The 14903-nt window shown below is 41.6% G+C and overlaps 1 protein-coding gene across 1 annotated transcript in view; it reads left to right on the plus strand.

Moving 5' to 3' along the window:
• The window catches only part of atad2b (ATPase family AAA domain containing 2B), a 68650-nt gene that overhangs the window by 6721 nt on the left and 47026 nt on the right, over positions 1-14903 (plus strand). Inside the window, exons 13-21 of the mRNA XM_085373587.1 lie at positions 21-109; positions 857-1016; positions 1997-2087; positions 2315-2626; positions 3301-3457; positions 4767-4953; positions 5133-5318; positions 13022-13157; positions 14672-14865. Of these exons, the coding sequence (XP_085229713.1) occupies positions 21-109; positions 857-1016; positions 1997-2087; positions 2315-2626; positions 3301-3457; positions 4767-4953; positions 5133-5318; positions 13022-13157; positions 14672-14865 (1512 nt within the window). The remainder of the gene's footprint in view (positions 1-20; positions 110-856; positions 1017-1996; positions 2088-2314; positions 2627-3300; positions 3458-4766; positions 4954-5132; positions 5319-13021; positions 13158-14671; positions 14866-14903) is intronic.

Genomic DNA, 14903 nt, shown 5'->3' on the forward strand with positions numbered 1-14903 from the left:
CTGTGTGTGCTTTTGACCAGGCTTACCTTATGAGGCCATCCATAATTTTTTTTGATGAGATTGATGGTTTGGCTCCTGTTCGCTCCAGCAAGCAAGACCAGATACACAGGTAAGGCCAATGTCATTTTCAAAGATGCACAGCTGCTTCATGTAAATGTAAAATGCCTAACCTATACAACACTGCTGCACATTAGCAGCAGTGGCATGTCTCTGCATGTGCAGTTCCAAACTGCTGTCTTTTTAACTACCAATAGGTGGCGCAGTTTTGCTAAAACTGCTGGCATTGTAGCTCCAATTGTAAATTAAATTTACTGGATATCTATTTTCCTGCTTGAATTTGAGTTTCATTTGAGCCTTGGTCACAGTAGTAGTGGAAATCAGGAGACCTTCATTTCTGATTTAAACCACTGAATCTGAACTGTGCGTGGGTTAAGAGCCCTTTCACGTAAACACAGTTTGAAGTTGAGCCTTGCTAAACAATTGCCTGCTAGAAAATTAAATATTTGTAACTGTGAAGAGTGCCATTTAAACCAGTGAAGAGTGTGTATGCTCTCTTTTTTCATCCATGCTGCCACGCTTTAGTCAACAGAGCACAAGCACAGTTGCTCTTTGCACCACACTATTTTATTCAGTATGGCTGTTTAATGGACCAAATCTTTGTACCATTTGCAAAAATAAAGCCTTGTTAATTTAGGTTGTACCAACTCATGACCCGTATCAGTATTGATTCAAACAGTATTTGGCTCTTGCATGAAGGTTTGCGTATAATGTTTTAGAGCCATGCATGTACAAAATTGAATTTGTTGTTCTATAACTGTCTGGCAGCTTTTGTAATTGCCTCCTTTTCTCTGTACAGTTCTATTGTATCAACTTTGCTGGCCTTGATGGACGGCTTGGACAGTCGAGGGGAGATAGTGGTCATTGGTGCTACAAACAGACTTGACTCTATCGACCCGGCACTCAGGAGGCCTGGACGCTTTGACCGGGAGTTTCTGTTCAGCCTGCCCGATAAGAAGGTGAGAAACATCAATACTGTATACAGTGGAAGTGTGCGCACAGTTGTTTCAATGACACCCAGCTGGAGATCGAAAATAATGCAAACATAATTAGTCTCTTACTCATAAGTCCTGTGACAAATTTGGTACCCACAGCCCGCTGGCTATTAAAAATCTCCTGTTTTTTTTTCTCTTCATCCTCAGTGTTTGATGTTTTGAGTTAAGCATGTGGCAAAGCAGATGCTCATTAGCTTTCTAGAAAATTAAAATTCAGTCTCAGAAGTTTAATTTTTTTTTCCATACGTAATTGATTTATTTAGCTCTTAGAGGGCGGGAAGCATAAAACAATGTTGCGTGTGAGTAAAAGTGACAGTGAATCAGATGACCAGAACAGTGCAGGTGACTCCTCCCCATCGAGTCTGTCTAATGGGTCGCCTTGCATCGTTTGTCCACACAGTAGGATCACTGGTAATCAAAGGCTAATCTGCAAGCCAGTGGTGGCTTCTCACCGGTAGTAAGCTCTGAATGATTAGAGGATGGGGGAAAAAACACTCTCTCTTATGCAAAAGCGAGTCTTTTTACATGTTTTAGTTCTGCTATGTTCCGGTGTTGCCCAAGCTAGACAGCTTCATGAAATCCATCTCAATGATGCCAGTTGAGTAGAAAGGTAGATATGATGAAACATGATGAAAACTCTCGCACTTTATTCACGATAAAAACCACTTTGCTCTCATTGCCCGATCATCAAAGCGGAGTCCTGTGGAGATGTTGCAGTGAATTGTAGGGTGTAGCTTTGGCAAACGTTTCAGCTGAACTCATTCACTCACTTGGCTCTGTTTTGATCTTTCTCATTATGTTGTCAGTTCTAGATAGGGTGAAGGGTGCTTACATTTAATAGGTGTATTTATGGTGTGTTTTTCTGGGTTTCTTACCTCATGTTTTTGCTCCTTGTGTTTTATTTATCTGGGTTTTTTTTTCCCTATTCACTACTCTCTCTTCAGGCCAGAAAGCACATTTTGGAGATCCACACACGGGACTGGAATCCCAAATTGTCTGAGCCATTTTTAGATGAACTTGCAGAAAAATGTGTCGGTAAGAGTGATGTTTAAGTATAAAACATTATGCCAATTTTGAAAGTGACTGCAGTGTGTAGCTTTACTTTAAAGCTCCAGGTGTTCGGGTAGAACAATAAAAGACAATTGAAAAATTTTCACCATGAAGTGGCAGCAGCTCACGGTGGCTGTGCCAAAAGAGCCAGCGTAAAACCCTAATTAGGAAAACAAATGATTCACTAAGCTTTGTTGTTCTCTTTCTTACAGGCTACTGCGGTGCTGACATCAAAGCACTTTGCACAGAGGCAGCCTTGATGGCGTTGCGCCGCCGCTATCCCCAGATCTATGGCAGCAGCGTCAAACTGAAGCTGGACGTCGCCTCTATCGTCCTGGGGCCTGGCGACTTCAGCAAAGCAATGAGGACAATTGTCCCAGCCTCCCAGAGGGCTTTGGCTCCCCCAGGCCGAGCCTTGTCCCCAACCCTCAGGCCCCTGCTGGCCACTTCTTTCTCCTTGGTGCTGAAAGCTCTGCTCCGAGTCTTCCCCCATGCTCAGTGTACTGACAGGGACAACACACACGGTAGGCGTCTGGAACCCAGGCACCTGTGGTTTCAATTCTATCATGTGTTTTCCTTTTCTTGCTGCTGTTTTTCCACTGTCACTCTTGCTCTTATCTCTCTTGCCACCTGTCTCTCTTGTTAGTTTGTTTTTCCTGTTGGTACTTTGTAGTATTTGATTATCTCTATCTCGTTCCCCAACCTTATTACCAAAGTGCTTTGTATCGCCCTCACACAGTGAACATAGAATCTGTAGTGAAACATCTCCCCTGTGTATGCAGAAGTGATGGCACAGAGATTGGATAACTAGTCATCCTGTGAGCGCTTCAATAACTCAACTCCCACTCCAGTCAACTGAAGACTGTTTACAGCAGATTAGGCTCGATGCAATACTCGACCAGTTGGAGATTGCTTGCAGGAATCATACTTCTAAAAGCCATTAATGACATGAAAATCCCATAGCTGTGCATGATGTCAAATGGCCTAAACATCTCTACCTAATAAGCAGATTTGCTTTTTTTTTTTCTTTAAATTTAATTTTCTTGTTGAATTTGCTTCATTAACATCAGCAGCAGTGCTACTTTCAGGATTAAACTTTTCAGAAACAATTTTTTATGTACCCGTTTGCCATCAGTACACTGAGTAAAGCCAGGAAAAGTGAGTAGCCACATGTGTACATGATCAATGTTCCTCACAGTGCTAGGCGGTGACAATCATCTGCTAGAAGAGGACCTGTATAGCGACGATGACAATGAGGAAGGCTCTGCTTCCATTTATGAAGTCCAGCCTGCTGCATCCCCAAAGAGTCAGCTCACCTCTTCTGCAATGCACAGACCCTTCCTCCATTTCTCCTCGTGAGTTCACCAAAGATGGCTTTTATGTGCTTTTTTGTGCAAAGGCGCTTACGTGTCATAACCAACAGATGGAATGAATGTTGTGTCAGAAAAAAACATCTTTTATCACAAGACTGCATTTAAGACCTACTCAGATAAAAAAAACTTCAGACTGCTCTACAGAACTGCATTTTCTAACGCTGAAGTTACAATAACTTTGTACAAACAGGTGCTATCGGTTCTCATTTTCGCCATTTAATTCGTGCTACAATAGCTCCAGTGAGCCTTGAAATACTGCTATCTCCTTAGATGAAGGCAACCTCTAAGGCAAAAAATATACAGTTGTTCCACTGGGAGTATTTATTAACAATCCTCAGCTGTAGAGTCAAAGGGGTTAGATCATAGGAGAGGATGAAAGAGGAAACAGAAGGTGAAAAGACGACTCACAAACCAGAATTGCTATTGCACCTTCTATTTAGAAATGTAGACGGGCAAAGGAAATAAACCGATCAAGTACTTGGCCTTTGACTTTCCGTTAACTTGAACTATTTGATAAACACATTAAGCACTTATCAAGCTTCTTGCTTTCAAGCTGTATAAAATTTGCTCGCACTGTGTGTTAGATGCACATAGGAAAAGCCCCTGAAGGCATGTCTAGATTTGTAGATTAATGGCACCTACTGGATTGAATGCAGGCAAAGCCATGCTTAAGTGGCTTATTGGCGTTGTTATCAAACAGCTGTGCTGCAGTAGGACAGATTTTGTCAGAACTCTGTTTCAAAAACATGTCTCCTCGAGGTTGAGTACAGATAACAATTACTGCAGAAGTAGAACTCATGTAACTCTGAGATAAGGGAGGAGTCCCAGTCATTTTTGCCTTCAAAAAAGCCATCAAGTAAAATGCAGAGCAGGATTACTAAGATTGTGCTCCCACACAAACCTTGAAAACAACAATAAGCTGCTGCAAGCGGGCATGTTGCCTTGTGCGTGCACATGTGCACAAGTAATGTGTTCACAGCTGGGTGTTTGCAAAACCATACTGAATTCCTGTTGTTTTTCCTCTGACCACTCTTCTTCACGTGTGGCTTATTTTTCTGCATCACTTGTGTGTGGGATTGCTTTTACACCAAATGCCAAAGATTCATTGCAATTAAAAGCAACTCTTACAGACTCGGACTAAGCTGTAGCTTTTACAGTGAGTGCACAAAAGTAAAAAGAGAACAATGGGGCTTCTGCTGTGACGAGGCTTTTTAAATGACTGGAGGACTGTTGTACTGCACTCATATAGTGATAGATGATACACTAACTGTGAACTCCCATCTGCCTCTAGCTCTGCCCTCCAACAGCCCACAGCATACAGGCCTCGTCTGCTCCTGGCAGGGGCCCCGGGCTCAGGACAGAGCTCCCACTTGGCCCCTGCCTTGCTGCACCACCTGGACAAGCTACCAGTACACCGCCTGGACTTGCCCACTCTCTACTCCGTTAGCGCCAAGACGCCAGAGGAGTCCTGTGCTCAGGTAAAGCGCAAACGCATACCGATGCACTGAGAAGGTGCAGACATGTATTTATTTAACTGAAGTTGTTTTACTGTGAGAACAAAATTTGGAGACAGTAGGCAATCTGCTGGCTTCCACAATCTTTATTTCCATTTCTTCAGTTTTAGAAAACATTGTTTGCTTGACCATTTTCCCTGTAGGTATTCCGCGAGGCCCGCCGGAGCGTGCCCAGTGTAGTATACATGCCACATATCTCAGAGTGGTGGGACACAGTAAGTGATACTGTGAAGAGCACCTTCCTCACCCTGCTGCAGGATGTGCCCTCTTTCAGCCCTGTCCTTGTCCTCGCCACAGCTGAAACTCACTACTCAAAGCTGTCAGATGAGGTAGGAACGCACACACGAACACCTGAGCTGACATTTTGAGATTTTCCTGAAGGCTTGCAACCTTTTTTTTTTCTTTCATTATATGAAAGAGAAGATTGTTAACCCAGTGTCCTTTTTATGTGGTGTTGGAGGTTAAAGCATGATTTGAAGGGTTTTTTTTTCCTTTGCTAAGCTGTAATGCTAGTGCAAACAGTGTGTCACAGTAAATGTCATCTGCTCCCACAGTTTTTATCTACTTTTGCTTTGTCACCCGCTGACCGCCACACCTCACCCAACCCTTCAGAGCAGTCAGCTGAGGGGAAACACTGAAACCCTAATCATCAGTCATAATCACTATCGTAACAATCCCCCCTCCCACGGTAACCCAGTCTCCCCACCTCCCCACCCCCTCATCAGGCTTGTCTTTTTTGGGTTACCTTGTTCAACCAGAGATATGAAAAATAAAAAGCAAAAGAAAATAAACATTGTTGATAAAATGAAGGCAACAGAGCCTGCAAAGAATGAAAGACTGGTTCATTTAAAATCAAAACATTTTAAATGTCATTATTTTTTAATTTTAGAACTTCATTTATTGTGCTTGTTTATATTGGATATAGGTTTGTCCCATAGTGAGGGGCATGTAGGAATTTTTTTTTTAATAAAACAAAATTAAAATAATTGCTATATATTGGATATTCTCTGTAGAAAAATGCAAAGCTGATAAGCCTATCAATTGATTCTGTTGGCTGAAGCTAAAACAAAAAACGGACCGGATCTAAATCTGGCAGCACTGACAACAACGCTTGAAGTTCTGTTGCTGATGACACAGACTTCGCTAACCAATGACTGATGAGGGAAAAAAATAGCAAAAAGCCAACAGGGAGTCCTTACTCCCACCCAAACATTCAAGGAAAAATGCTGCAGTTTAGAGCAGTCTGAAAAACCAAATAATCAAGCTTTGTACCCCACACTGTGCCCCAGTCTGCACTGTTTTCTGACTGTAAATGAACATTTAGACTATATGTGTGATGATTAATGGTTGACAGACAGATGAATATTGTTGCTTAACACTTGTGGCTTTATTTACTCTGAGAAAATACTTCATAGCTTGACAGTGTTGACCACTGACATTTTCACTGCTGGAAATTAAATGAGCCCTCATTCTCAGCTGTAGCAACCTTAATGGATTGACTTTTCTTTAAATGATGTGAAGATTGATTTCCTTGAAATATGCTACACTGGAAGTGACATTTCCACTAAGCACTTAAGATAAGCTTTAGTTTGTAGGTGTGTTTTAGCACACATGACTAAATCCATGTTATGGTGTAATCAGTGACATAAATTGACTGAAAGATTATTTATGATAAGCAGGTTTTAAGTTTCTAATAGTTTTCAGACTGCCCTGAGATGACCCTAAATGGTGGTTAAAGCCAGACAAAATGTAAGTATTTAGTATTTATTTATTTATTGTCATTGTCAAGAACAATGAAATTGCGTTTGGGGCTTCCATACAACCCAAAAAAAAGAAGAAAATAATAAATACCCCTTAAAACCCAAGTGTACATATTTAACCCAGTGTGACTCCAATGCAATAAGACAATCCTTAGCAATAATGTTCGTAGAAATTCAGACAAAGACCTGAGAAACATGACAAAATACAACAATGCAACCCATTCAATATTATTGTACTGTGAGATATGATATCAGATATGATAGTTATCTATTTAAGAAAGAGGGGGGGGGGGGGCAGGAGGGGGAAGATGACACTCTGTCTACGGTTAGTGAGGAAGTCCACAATCCAGTTGCACAGAGAAGAGTTAAGTCCCAGTTGGTGGAGTTTGGGACAGAGTTTGTATGGCCGGATGGTATTAAAAGCCGAGCTGTAGTCTACAAAGAGGAGCCGTGCATAGGTGTTCCTGTGTTCCAAGTGCTTCAGTAATGTGTGCAGCACTGTGGCGATCGCATCCTTGGTTGACCGGTTCTCCCTGTATGCAAACTGGTGCGAGTCCAGGGATGGTGGAAAAGCAGCTCTGATGTGTTTAATGACCAGTCTCTCCAGGCATTTGGCGGGAATGGGGGTGAGTGCCACAGGTCTGAAATCGTTCAGACATGTGACATTTGACTGTTTTGGGATGGGAACGATGGTTGCTGCTTTGAAACATGATGGTACCAGTGAACAGGACAACGAGGTGTTATATATAGAGGTGAAGACGTCCGCCAGGTCCGCAGCACAGTCTTTTAGCACCCGGCCCAGCACTCCATCCGGCCCGGCCGCCTTCCTGGTGTTAATGCTCCGGAACACACGCCTCAGCTCATGAGTGCTCAGGACCGGAGCAGGGTCGGTTGAGGGGAGAGGGGACAGGACAGGGTCGGTGTTCTCCCTGTCAAAACGGGCATAAAAGAGATTTAGATCCTCAGCCAGAGTAGAACTGTCGGCTGAGGGTGATGGTGTTCTTCTTTTGTAGTCCGTGATAGCCCTGATGCCCTCCCAGACCTGCCTTGGGTTTGTGTTGTTCTCAAACCTGGCCTCAGAAATCAGAAAGTAACTATTTGAAGCTAATGGTATAAAAACTCAGTCATTCCTGCTGCTGCTAGAAATAGTTTCTGTTGCACTACTTATATCTACAGCCTTTCTTTTAAATCCTGCAATGGGAACATAACGAGTACATGAGTTGGTTCCACTGATTGGGAGTATTGTTCAGGCTATTTAAAAGCTTGTTTCATCTACTAATTAGACCTATTTGCTGGATTTGTTTGCTTTATCAATCATTTTTAGGCACGGACATGCCGCAATCTATGGCGCTTTAAGTGATTTGGCCATCTCTGAGAGTGTTGTTTCTCTCTCTGGCACGGAGAACACAGTGACAGCTGCTGTCTCAGCTCCAAGCCTCAGCAGGGAATGGCTAGGATCCCTCCCCAGCCAAAACTGACACTGCAGGCTTGGGTCCAACTACATAATTTCCCTCCCTCCCCTAACAGTCGTTCAGCCTGCTAAGATTGACTCCCTTTTCTATAAAAGTAGAAGGAAAATTTGCTCCAGGTTCAACACAAAGAGTGTGGAGGGATGGTGGCATCCCTCAGTATCTTTGCTATCTATCTAGTTGTAACACCTTTTGCTGTGTCTTTGATGCATTGCTATACTGTTCAAGTGCACAATAACTGTATCAACAGCCTGTAGAGTGTGAATTCTATCCACTGCTGATTGACCATAAAAGCATGATTAATAATGCATTGGTAATCTGGTTGCAGTGCCAAGGAGCAATAAATACAGTGTAGTAACACTTATGTCCTGTGAGATGGATGATGAGGCGTAGTGATGTTTCTACAGTGCGTCCTTCAGCCAGACTTGAGTTGCAGCGGTTTTGCTGTTTTGCTGTTCACGCTTGAGGTTGGGCTGTAAAGGCCAGTGTTGGGCGATACGCCGCAATAGCACAGTTACTGATAAGACATTGAAAGTGAACAGCAAATCTCGCCTGCTGCTTCACATTTGCACAACTGATGCATCACCTTGGAAAGAGGGTTTCAGATATCTGACACTGACCTCTTCAATGGTTTCTAAATGCACACTGGCTCTTTTGTGTCATGCACTATTTATGTCTCCAAAAGCAAAATCATCACTGACCATTGTTCCTCAGTTCATGCTAAATCTTCACTTATCAAAGCACAACAGTGTGTGCACTGGCAGAATGAATTGTCACTTCATATTCATCTATTTTCTTCTGCTTTTCTGGGACTGGGTCACAGTGGCAGCAGGCTAAATAAAGTAAGCCAGCAGAACCTCTCTCTCATCCATGTCGTCCAGCCCTTTTTGGTGATGGCTAAAATGTAATCCCTTTGGCATGTCCTTCCAGTTATTTGTGCCGCTACCTCTACTGACTCGTTTCAGAGCAAAGGAGCCTTGATTCTTCTCGGAGCTCCTTCAGGATGTGTGAGCTCCTCGCTCTCTTGCTCTTTCAGTAACTACAGAAAACTCATACCAAGCTTGAGAGAGAGTTCATATGTGAGATTCAGAATGCAGTCCAGTGAATGAAAAGCTCCTGCTGATGCGACACATTCACGGTCCATGTTATCACCATCTGGGCTTCAGTGTTCCAGTTATCCATTACTCTTGCAGATTTCTCACTTTTATTCCCTAGATGCCGTGTAGTAGGTAGGGACTTGGGAATTTGATTCAGGTTAGCCAACATGAATGTGATTTTACTAAATAAAGCCTTTAAAGCATTGGAGATGGAGATAAGTGGCTCTATAACCATGAAGTGAAAGAACGGTGATAATGGAAACCTACGTGTCTCTTGTACGCATACACAAACTTTTCATGTGATTCAATTTATAGGTTTGCAAACATTGATTTCTAGCTACAAACTTTGAAAGTTGTTGTGTAAACCAGCTCAAAATCTTAACAACCCTAATCTGAGTCTATAAAGAATAGGTGTCCACTTTTATTTTACAGTCTCTCTAGCCAGTAGGCATTCCCTTTATACTTTCCACCCTCCCTTCCTTTTTAAACATTCATCTGTCTACACATTACTGCTCTCTCTCCTGGTGTTAATACACCTGCAGCCTTTATCATAATAAAAATACTGTGAATCATTACCTGCTGTGTGCTACCTGCACAATCTCTTTCTGGCTCTCCTACTGTTTTTACTCAGTTTCTCCTTTTTTAACCTCTTCTGAGGGGAGAGCAAGCAATTCAGAGAGTGTGTGAAAGAAAGACACCAGATAGCGGTGCAGAGCGAGCAAACATGCCACAGCTAAGGGTGAGGATCGATGTGAATGACAAATAGCGGGGGAATTATAAAGAGTAAAGTCGGCGCTTCGTCAGCAGCGGGGCATCCTGTTGGAACTGGTGTTCAGCTCCATCACAGAACTAACTTAGGATACTGCATCCATGTAAATGTACACATTGGCAGGTTATATGATCTTCTGCGTATGACCTGCTGCAGAGGGACTACAGATGCAAATGAGCCCAAGCTAACTCGACATTTATGTTAATATTGTTAATATTGTCCATGGTCCCTTTTCAAATAAAATGAATTAATAATAGGAATTATAATGATGCTCTCACTTGAGGTCTTTTGACTCCAAGCGTGCATTGTATGTGATAATAAAAAGTTCTGCTTCAGGTTAAACATTTGGCTATCAGGGAATGAGGTTATTGTGCTTTTTTTAATTTTTATTTATTTATTTATTTTTAAATACTTACAGTTTAGTCAGTCCTTCTGAATTATACAGGTTGAAACATCAGAACTTACAGGCAGACCAAATTTAGAGTCATTGAAACATTGTTATTGAATCCTGCAGGCTGAGAGGAAAAAATACAAACAAGCAACCATTAAAAGAAAACGCATCAAATCAGACCATGTAACTCATCCACTACAGGGTCTCATGTTCAGCACAGTTTTTCCATATCTGTTGTTTTCCTCTGTAGAACCTGGGACCATTTCGTGGCCTTTCCGTTTTTTAATTCCACGCCATTTCCACTGTGTTTAATGGAGTATAGCCAAATTTTCAAACATGTATTTTTTTCCCATTTTATTTTAAAATTTCAGTCTGAGTTTTTTAAATGAGCTTAAATGGCTGAATAAAAGGCATACATCCACTATCGAACCTCGTGGCCGATTTGTGCCCCATTGAAACCCATTATAAACGCTATTTTTCACGCCAGAAAAATTACGGTCAAATCGATCGTCAGGTTTCCGGCTTAGGTTTCGTTTTGGACTACAGGCCTTAGAGTTGTAATTTTTTTATTTGTCCACCGGGTGGCGCCCTTGCTCCACATGTGACGCCTGCTGGAACATACACATGTTCTCCAGCGGCCTGCTCGAGACAGATACCCGGAAAAGGCAGACTAATTTCCCGCGTACAGCAGCAGCTTGGCCCGCTGCTCGTTCCGGACCATTTTCTACCCTTAGGTTCGTTTGATTTTTTTTTTTTTTTAATCAACAGGAAATGACGTATTTGTTTTCACGTGGTAGCGGAAGTGTGTGCTGCAGACACGGGAACCGAACCATATGCTCCGGCGCTGCGCGAAACACACCCGCGGCAGAGGCACTCCTCCCCGGGGGAGCAGGAGCAGCAGCGCCGCCTGGGGACATTTTTGGCTTCTGGAAAAAAAATTAAAACCGGATCGAAATTAATGTTCGTGCCAATCTTTTGTCCATCTAAAGGCCTAATTATAATAACAATAAAATATTACTTCAAATGTTTTTTTTGGAAAATATTTTATGTTTTATGTTTTATGTTTTTGGGGCAAAAAAAGCAGTGCGCTCATGTGACGAAACCGGGATATAAAGGGTTAAAATCCGCGAAATGTAATTAAAACTTGACATGAATATTTCAAGGAGAAGTAGGTCTAAAAGATTGGCTAATTTAAAGTGGAATAAAATATTAATATATAAATTTTTTATAGCACTTTTTGGGCGTGGTCGATAGTGTGCATTTTATGAAATGCGCTCCTGGAAAAAAAAATAAAAGGCGATCGAAATGACTGTTGGTGCCAATCTTTAGTCCATCTAAAGGCCTAATTATAATAACAAACAAATATTACTTCAAATGTTTTTTTTGGAAAATATTTAGTTTTTTTGTTTTTTGGGGCTAAAAAAACAGGGCGCTCATGTAATAAAACTGGGATTTAAAGGGTTAAAACAATGAAAATATAATTAAAACTTGACATGGATATTTTAAGCAGAAGTAGTTTTAAAAGATTGACTAATTTAAAGTAGAAAAAAATATTGATATATAACATTTTTAGAGCACTTTTGGGGCGGGACCATTTTTGGTCCCGAGGTTCACGAAAGGATGGGATTTTGAGGTTTTACCAAGGGTTAAGAAAATTGACTTCAGTTGAATTTAATTCAATCCAATATGAACAGTTTTTATCCATTAAAATCCACCACAGTGCTATTTGTTTTTCTTTTTTTCAAAACACTGCTTAGCTGTGCACATTCACTGAGGACATCTGTAATACTTCATACATGCATTATATTTAGTAGAGTTGTGGTTGAGAATTTATCAAACACCTTTTAATAGCATTAGTGTTTATTAACCCATTGTTACCCACTCTGATTTGCAGTTTTTGACAGTTAAGATAACCTTTATTATTCCTACAGATGGGAAAGTTGTTGCTTTTATAATATAAGAATTTCCCCACAAGAAATCTGCCGCGTGTTTAAGGCGATGCATTGTCTGCAAACCTTGGACAGTGGGCTGTTTATCAATTGGGTTCTATTAGAAATAACGAGTCCCGTTTTCTTTTTACCGCTTTGGTTTGCAATTTGGACTTAAATATTTTCCACGTTCATTAAGTCCTGTGCTTGGTTTCTGCTGTGCTATTTTGTGCATTAGTTTAATGTAGCGACAGATGAAAAGAGGACTCGCGTCAATGTCATAATTATTATTTATCATTGGCTTCTGTGTTAACAAAAGTGTACATAACAAACTTCAGTGGAAGCAGTTAGTTTGTGCCCCTGGTATCAAACTGAAATTAAATTGGCTCAAAGTGGAATATTTTCACATCTCATGAATTCTACTTGGAACAAAAATGAATGAAACAACTGCCTTATAGTGCTCAATGAAAAAGGGCACCTTAGAATAAACATACTAAGTATACCGGCGTGGCAACAAGGTTTGACATGTTCTGTTGGTGAGTCTTTTTCAGAAACACCCTTATTTCTTTTTTCCCTTTTTTAAAAACTCCTTTTTCTTTTCTTTTTTGTTAAATACAGGTGAGAAGTATATTCCAGAGGACCTATGGGGAAGTAGTTGCACTGTCCCCTCCGGGAGAAGAGGAAATACGGCACTTCTTCTCTGACCTCCTGTTGGTTCAAGCAGCCAGGCCTCCACCACGCCTCAGGAATGCAGGTATCTATTTATGCATACATAAGTAAATAGCATAATGACTCATTTCTTCTGTCAGTGCTAGAGGGCAGTGTTGGCTGGTGTTGACTGCTTGTATTATTCCCTCTCTAGCTCTGGTTTCGTATTTCAACTCTCCTTTTATTTTGGATTAAATGTAGACTGGAGGAGCAAATGTTATTTGATCGGTATGTTAAAAACGGTCCTTGTGTGTGCGCGTTTGTGTACGTGTGTCCCTAATTCATATTCTCAGATCAAAGCTTTGTTTGACGTGTTCAGAATTGGTTTAATTTCACCTCGGCAAAAATATGTACAGATGTTAAGGTAATTAGCGTGGTGCACACAGAAGTGTAAGATTGGCCCAGTGTGAAACCTGTGAATCCTGGACATTTCTATTTCTCAGCCACATCAAAATCAGGCCACAGCACCCCTCAATCACATCCCCATCCACCAGTACAATTACCCCCTGCTATTTCCCTACTGCTCAATCTCAGTGTTCCCAAAGTCTACTGTTCCAGTTCAATATGAGAATGCTGTCCACCCGGGCTTTCAAATGGAAATGGTGTCCAGCATTCATCTTTCGATTCCTCATTGATGCAAACCAGGAGGGTCCCCTGCTGTACTCGCTCTGTGCTCTTCAGGGGCTCCTGCCTCTCTAAGACAGCAGTCTGATTTCCTGCAGAGAGGCCAGCAGAAAAGCACAGAGAGGAATTGCTGTGAGAGGGCCCGGCCGCGATTAACCATAATTAGAATCAGGAGTTGGATTGCTGCTGCTGAGTGAAGCGCCCTTAGGTGCTGTATAGCCCTCCTAACGATATCGGCTCATGCCTTGGGCAAGTATGGGCACCTCTAGAGACGAAGGGTGAAGATCTGCTGGCTTTGCTTTATCGCTTCGCCACTGGCCAGAGGCTGTTCCTAGGTGTATTTCAAAACCAGGGGAGTTTTATTTCGTTAGCTTAATTAATCTTTAATCTAGGGATGCACCTTCACTGCTTTTGACATTTATTACTGTTTTTCTTTGGAACAATAATTGTTTTACTGTTTAAATGTCCAAAGAGGGTATGATAAGGATAGACAACTCCAATGAGCTATGAAACTGTTATTTATTTATTTATTTTCCCCCCCCAACAATTTCTTTGTTTTGATGGCATAAAATCAGTAAGAAGCAGGAAAAGGTAACACCTAATTAAAAAAATTGGCATTGGTCAGACAGTTATTTTGTCTCAGCGTATCCTTACATGTTCTTCTTCACTGGACTAAGTTTGTTTGTTGTTTGCAATGGTGCTAAAAGGAAAAGGTCAATAATGACTGGTGTCTGACTTTAAACCAAAAGATTTTGTTTAGCAGCTTTACTTGTGCTGATAGTTGAGCCAAATCTTTGGTGCTTTGTTGCTAAGCTATAGACGCTCACAGTTCTTAAATGTGTTAGATTTTTTTTTTTTTGTCTTGCTGGATGGATGGAAGCAGTGTGAAAACTTTATATACTTTATGCACTTTTCTTGCTTTTCCTCCTCAAACAGATAAGTGTGAAGAGGTTCTGCCAGTGGCGGAGGCTCCAGGCCCGAGAGTCCTTTCAGCAGAGGAACAGCGTCGCCTGGCTGAACAGGAGGAGAACACATTACGGGAGCTCAGGCTCTTTCTCAGGGACGTGACCAAGCGCCTGGCCACTGACAAACGTTTTAACATCTTCAGCAAGCCAGTTGACATTGAAGAGGTAGAGTGGAATTGATTTGTGGAGGGACTGACGCCAGC

Source organism: Diplotaxodon limnothrissa, linkage group LG15 (genome assembly GCF_057381915.1).
Source record: "Diplotaxodon limnothrissa isolate DT_005_m linkage group LG15, D_limnothrissa_male_GT1.1, whole genome shotgun sequence".
In the NCBI taxonomy this organism is placed as follows: Eukaryota; Metazoa; Chordata; class Actinopteri; order Cichliformes; family Cichlidae; genus Diplotaxodon; species Diplotaxodon limnothrissa.